This window comes from Diospyros lotus, chromosome 8 (assembly GCF_014633365.1).
Source record: "Diospyros lotus cultivar Yz01 chromosome 8, ASM1463336v1, whole genome shotgun sequence".
NCBI classification, from domain to species: Eukaryota; Viridiplantae; Streptophyta; class Magnoliopsida; order Ericales; family Ebenaceae; genus Diospyros; species Diospyros lotus.
The window spans coordinates 14112455-14118851 of NC_068345.1; the positions used below are offsets into that span (position 1 = coordinate 14112455).

The following is a 6397-nucleotide window of genomic DNA, read 5'->3' on the forward strand; positions in this document are numbered from 1 at the left end:
GGAAGTAGCAAGAAAGAAGAGAGAGGCCCTTTTGCTGTCTTTTGTCTTTAACAAAGCGGTCCACAAATTATTTACAGAAGGCACTGTATATGATTTTGCTTTCTCTTCTTTTGGGTAAGGGAGTGCTTGACAGGTAGATCAGCTTTTGCCTCTACTGTTGTTCTATTTGCAGTCTTCAGAGTATCCGAAGCTAAAAAGCTACTGATCCCACTTTGATACATACAATCTATAGATAAAGTTTGTGGGTTTTGTAGTCACATAATGATACCAATTAAGCAACGACAGACATTCCAAATCACCTCATGCAAATAAGCCTATGAAAGCAAACCAAAAGTAGGCCCTGCACAAATGAAGACCTCAAGACCTCTCTGCTTCAATACATACAATACACGCTAAGGAACAAGGCGAATCTAAACAACACTGCAACTACCATGTACATCAACCAACCACGGCTCACCAGCTGTGGCATTGGCATTGGCATTGGCTGGTTTAAGGTTAGGGATGTGAACCAGTTAATTAAGGACGGATTTACATCTCCATTTAAGGTCTTGGCACAAATAGAGCAGATAGAAACAGCAGCAAAAGAAAGGGCCTATCCAGAGACATCCACAATTCCACGTACAGAGAGGAGCACAAGAAGAAGAAGAAGAAGAAGAATGATAGGCTCCAACGTCATTACAAGATCTTATAAAAGGGTTTAAACAATGTAAGAAAGAAAGTTATATGTCCAAGAAAATGGCACACATTTTCACCCATTCTATATCTGTCTCAAGAAAATGGTTTTTAACTAATATTCAATACAATCAAACCGATCCCACCACCCCCAAAAATAGAACATAAAAAACAAAAAAAAATCCCCCAGCAAATATATGCATACATATATAAAATCCTCCAAACTTGAAAATTTCAAAACTGGAACTAATTTCAACCCATAAAGAGTAATTGAACTTTTTAAACAAGGCTTCTTATTCTGCAACTCGATGGCTTCCAAGTGATTGGCATTGAAATCCCAGCAAAGCCAAAGCCATTTCAAGCTCAATCAGAGGACTTGGTCTTCATCCTGTAGAGGAGCTTCTTCTTCTTAGATGTTTGGTTGTTAAATGTCAACACCAGCTTACCTGGTCCCATAGACCTGAAGCTATAAGAGATCACTGTTTCATCGGCTGGTAGGAATTTTCTGTTCTTCTGTACAATCACAGTGTATTCGCCCTCAGCAGTGGGCACAAATTCAGCTCCAAAATTCACATCCCATCCAACTACTCTAGCCTCCCAAATCAAAGTGCAAGCCTGTAGATTCAAGAATAACTCATATTACAATTGCAACACATATATATCCAATGAAAAGGAATAATAAACAGAGGTCATGGTCTATCAACAGTTCATTGAAACAAACCAAAAAACAAAAGGTGGGCATGCTTCACCTCAGGAACCGGGAATTCGACAGTTTGTTTGCTTGCAGGCTTGATAATCTCTTCGGTGACAGGATCAGCAGCGGTGAATTCTTGCTCGCCCTCCCTGCTAAGCCCACCAAACTGTACAGGTACTTGTTCAGGTGCTATGTATCTGTTTTTTTTTTATTTTTTATGATTATCCAATAACATACCAAAGAAGATCCACTATGAGAATAAAACCTAGAAATTTCAACCAAAAAAATGATAAAAAGAAACTGTACCGACTTGAAGAGGGTTTCAGCAGATTTGGAATGGCCAGCAAAAACAAACTTGCTCTTGGTCCTTTGGGTGAGGAAAGGACTGATCATCCTAAAGAAGGCCAAGTACCACCAGGGAACATTGATAAACACCTTCAGATGATACCAACCAATCAAAATCCCAGTTAATGCCAAAACAACCAACAAATACACATGGAAAGTAAAATCCATGGGACAACATTAAATCAACACCTTTTTGTGTCCACTCCAGGATGGTATTAATCAGCGCTTTTTGTACCAATACTAGGATAAGGTCAAATTACTACCAAACAAAAATTATATACATGGAAGCATCATATGACAACACATCATTCGGTACACACAAACTCAACATTTGATGAGTTTTTAGTTGGTATATCTTTATCAATCATGAAAAGCAAGATCTATATAAGCATTTGAAGAGTTCGAGCACACGGGGAAACAAGAATTATAAGGTCCTAAATTGAAATTTAGGCCCCGAAAAAGAAATAAATGCATCAAAAGCAGATCAGTCTGAAGCCAACTTTTTAAATAGTTTAGTTTGGTAAATGAAAAGCATTGAAGAGTTTAGGTATATGGAAAACGAGGTATCAACTTTAGCAAACAAATAATTAAATTTAATAATTTGTACCTGTTTGGCGAGGAACTCAGGGTAATTGTCCTGAAGCAATTGGAGGGCTTGGTTGGTGGCAATACGAAGCTCCCTCTTGGAGGGTCCAGGCGAGTTCTTGAGATCATTGACCTGAACGAAGGTGCATATGCCACGATCGGGCGTGAAGTCGAGTTTTCTGATGCTTTTCTCCAGGAATTGGATTCTCCATCGAAGGAATTTCTGGCGCTTCTCTTTGTCTGCAAATGCGTTTTGGTACAATTCCTTGTTCTGGAACTCTCCGTAAGCGTTGTAGCAAACTGGGTGGCCTTCTTTATCTACTCCGTGCATGAAAACCACCTTCTCAAGCTCGCTACCGAGGTTTTCTTCCAGAAGGGACTCGATTCCGAAGTCTTTGCGCCACCGTACCGTGTTCTTGAGCATGATAAAAGCTTCTTTCACTTTGAAGTCCCTGGCTCGGAGGAATTTTAGGAGGATGACGTCGCTTCTCTCGTCCGCGAGCAGCGGAATTCCCCAGATGGAGACCTCCTCCGGCGCCGGCGGTGCAGAGCCGGCGGCAGCTGCCGGTTCCTTTTCCGGCTCTTCCGGAGGAGCCTCCGTGGCCGGAGCCGGAGCCTGAGCGGGAGCCGGAGCCGGAGCAGGAGCAGGAGCATCGGGAGCAGAGACGGGGACAATTGTCTCCTCGATTGCTTCGACAGTCTTGGCACCGTCCTCGTCGACGGCGGCGGTGACTTTCTCGACCACTTCGGCAACCACCACTACAGGCTCGGGACCTTCCGCCGCCGCCGCCGCCTTCTCTTCCTCCTTGGACTCAGTGGGTTTTACCACCGCCTCTGGCGGCGGCGGCGGAGAAGCAACCTTCTCTTCTTCCTTGATTTGAGCCGGTGGCGGTGCCGCCGCCGCCGCCTCTTCTGCCTCGGACTTCGCAGGTAGTTCTTCCATCGTCGCCGGAGGCGGCGGAGGTGGAATATCCGACTCCCCTACGTCTTCACTTTTATCCTCGGATTTCGGCTCTTCCGCAGTAGCCGCAGACGGCGGCAGAGCAGTGAACTCGTGCTTGTTAAGCGCTTCCTGAACGAGCAGCTTGAGCTCCTCCAGCGCCTTCTTCTGCGGGTCCGGTAGTTCACCGACCACGTTGGATTCCTCCTTGAAAGAAGCCGACTCGATGATCTTATCATCCTTGATCTTCTCGACCTCGACCTCGACCTCGAGCACTTCCTCGGCAGCCGGCTTCTCCGGAGGCGAAGGCGGCAATTGTTTCTCCGGCGCTGTAGGCTTCTCCGCGACGGGGACGTCGGAAACGACTACAACATCCTCAGCCACCTTGGTCGGGGCGGTTTCAGGAAGGACCGTAGTCTCCTCTGCCATTTTCGATCAACTCAGAGAAAGATAACAACAGAGCAATCAGAATAAGAACTGACGGAATCAGAGAGAGAGAGAGAGAGAGAGAGAGAGAGAGATGTATGGGAATGTGAGGGGGGTGGGGGGAGTGAGGGCTTAAAACGTGACGAAGGTGGGGGCCGCGAGGGAGAGAGAGAGAGAGAGACAGAGAGAGGGTTATAGGGTTGCCAGCTCAGTAACACTTTCTCCAAGGGCCCCACCCTCTCTAACCGCTATATTGTTTATTTATTTGAATCAATCTAAGGAATCCAATCCATCGCTTTCTTTTCCTTAGACTCAGATGTCCGCCATTTCACATTTGTGTGATGATTGATGTATTTATCTTTTTGTCTTAAAATTTATTTAACATTTAAATAATTTAACTTTTATATTATTTTCTTTTTCTTTCTTAATCATCTACCCTTTTTTTTTACTCTTCTAATTTTACCAAATTAAAATTTTTCCTTAAAAATTTCTAAGAGGGTTTGAATGAATAGAAGAGAGTTAAGTGGGAAACAAAGTTTAAATAAACAAAAAAAGAACTTGTCAGAGTAATTTTATAATCCTTGAAGGGTAATTTTGAAAATATCAAAGTTTGAAAAAACTTTCAAAAGTGGCAACACCAAATGTGTTTACATAATAGAATGGATGAAATTTCAAATGAAGATATGTTTGATGGCTATTGAAAGTTGCTCGTTACTTAGATTTGTAGGCAAAATTTAAGAAAAGATGAATTTTAATTTAATGATAAAATATATTTATTTTAAGAATAATGCTACTTGCACGTCTCCTATTAATTAATTATCAATATACTCCTTATTAAATTATTTAAATTATAAGTATATTGTGATAGGAATGGAATTTAAGGGGAAGGAAACCTGCTGCAAATTGCAGTGAAAAAAAGGGCAGAGAAGCTGTAAGAGAGAGATTCAACAGAAATATAATTTTCTTCATTTCTCATAATAACTAATATAATTCAAAGGTTTATTAAACAGATTTAAACAAACCCACTAAGGTAAAAAATAGGAAAGCACTAACAACAAACTAACCCATTAATATCCACTAATATTATCTAAATAGAATAAATAAAATTAAATCAAATAAAATGACCAAGTCTTGACCCATATAGTCATATTCATATTGCTATCTTTATTTTTTGTGCTAACTGTTTTTATTTTATTTTTTTATACGTATCATATTGATAATTCATTCAAGTATCTGTATTTATTACTTGATTGAATTATCAATTCACATCTCATTAAATTATTTAAGTAAAGGATAAACTGGTAATTGAATAATGAAATATCAAAATGAGTGTTATTAAAGGGTATTTTTGAGATTATCAAAGTTTGACAAAGTTATTAAAATAATAACACTAAATATGATGATTGCTTATATCATAATAAAATAAATATTGAAGGTGTTAACATCAAAGAGGAACAATCATGATTTTTTTTTTTTATAATGACAAAATCGATTTTTAGGAAAAAAGCTCAACTCCAAATTCTAAGGTTTTTCAAAAATTTTTTGAAGCCCCTTTGAAAAATTGAAACAATCAAAATTCGCAATTTTCGTAGTTTTAATCCTATTAAAATGCTTCTTAAACAAATCTTACATCAGTTGGATAAATTTATGAAGTTTGGTCAATCAAAGAAATAGTTTGGTTGACTAAATATGTCCAATACCTATCTTTTGATGAAGGAAATGGATTTGGTCGACCACAATAAAAAAAAAAAAAAAAGAATTAGTCAGCCAAAGTGTCACAAATTGGAACGATACACTTTCAATCCTACAGAGATGGTCGACTAAAGATAGATAATGTGGCTTATATTTCTTATCTCATTATTTTAGTCAGCCAAATGTCATGAATTAGTTGATTGAAGTTAGATAATGTATATATATATATATTTTTTTTTTTTGAAGTATTGAAATTCTAATGTAATTGACCAAAGCTTAAAATTGGCCGACCTTTGTTATGGAGTGCCTTAAAATTTTCGTAAGTTTTTATGCAATTTTCAAGTCTATCATCTCCCATATAGTCTTTGGGATGAGAGTCTCTTGGACCCTTAATGGGTTCTCCAGGATTGGCCTAAGCATGCATCATTTTTGTCCAAGTCCAAGTTCACCCTTCAGGGTCTTTCGAATCAAAGTCATTCAGTAGCTCAAAGCCTTTTCGGGATCACCTGAAGATAGCCATCGAGGTGCCTCATCCTGAAGACTTCTCCAGGCCCTTCGGCCTTATTTGATGGGTTTGCCTGGAAGAGCCTTTCGGCTCAACCGTGGGTCTCACCATTTTGCCTATAAATAAGCGCCTTCTTGAAGACAAATGTACCTTTTTTTTTTTTGGGAGGGGGGGGGGGGGGGGGGGGGACTCAACCTTTTGGACCTCTAAGACTCTTTTGGGTCAAACAAATCTCACTGGACTCTCAGACCTTTTAGGCAAGAGCTCTTTTGGATTCTTTCCTTAGGCTATTGTCCTGACTCTCTCAAGCCATTCAACCATCACTCTATAAAACCTATTTGGGAACTTGAACATAACACGAACACCCCATTGGGATATTGATCATATACATACACTTGCATCATCTCTGTGACATTAGATATACATTTGGACATTTCTCTTAGACTATTGTCTAATTTAGGCATTGGAGAGCCTGCGTGGGGGAGTCTCCCATGTGCCTTTCTAACTTTGATTTGCGACCGTAGGCTAAGTCTCAGCC

The 6397-nt window shown here is 39.9% G+C and overlaps 1 protein-coding gene across 1 annotated transcript; it reads right to left on the reverse strand.

The window, feature by feature from the left end:
• Positions 1-639: 639 nt before the first annotated feature.
• Positions 640-3770, reverse strand: LOC127808827 (patellin-3-like). The gene is made up of 4 exons (XM_052347477.1): positions 2319-3770; positions 1677-1801; positions 1422-1563; positions 640-1287 (listed from the first exon to the last, which is right to left on the reverse strand). Exons 1-4 carry the CDS (start codon positions 3663-3665, stop codon positions 1036-1038), a joined length of 1866 nt encoding a protein of 621 aa, XP_052203437.1. The 5' UTR covers positions 3666-3770; the 3' UTR covers positions 640-1035.
• Between the last annotated feature and the right edge of the window lie 2627 nt (positions 3771-6397).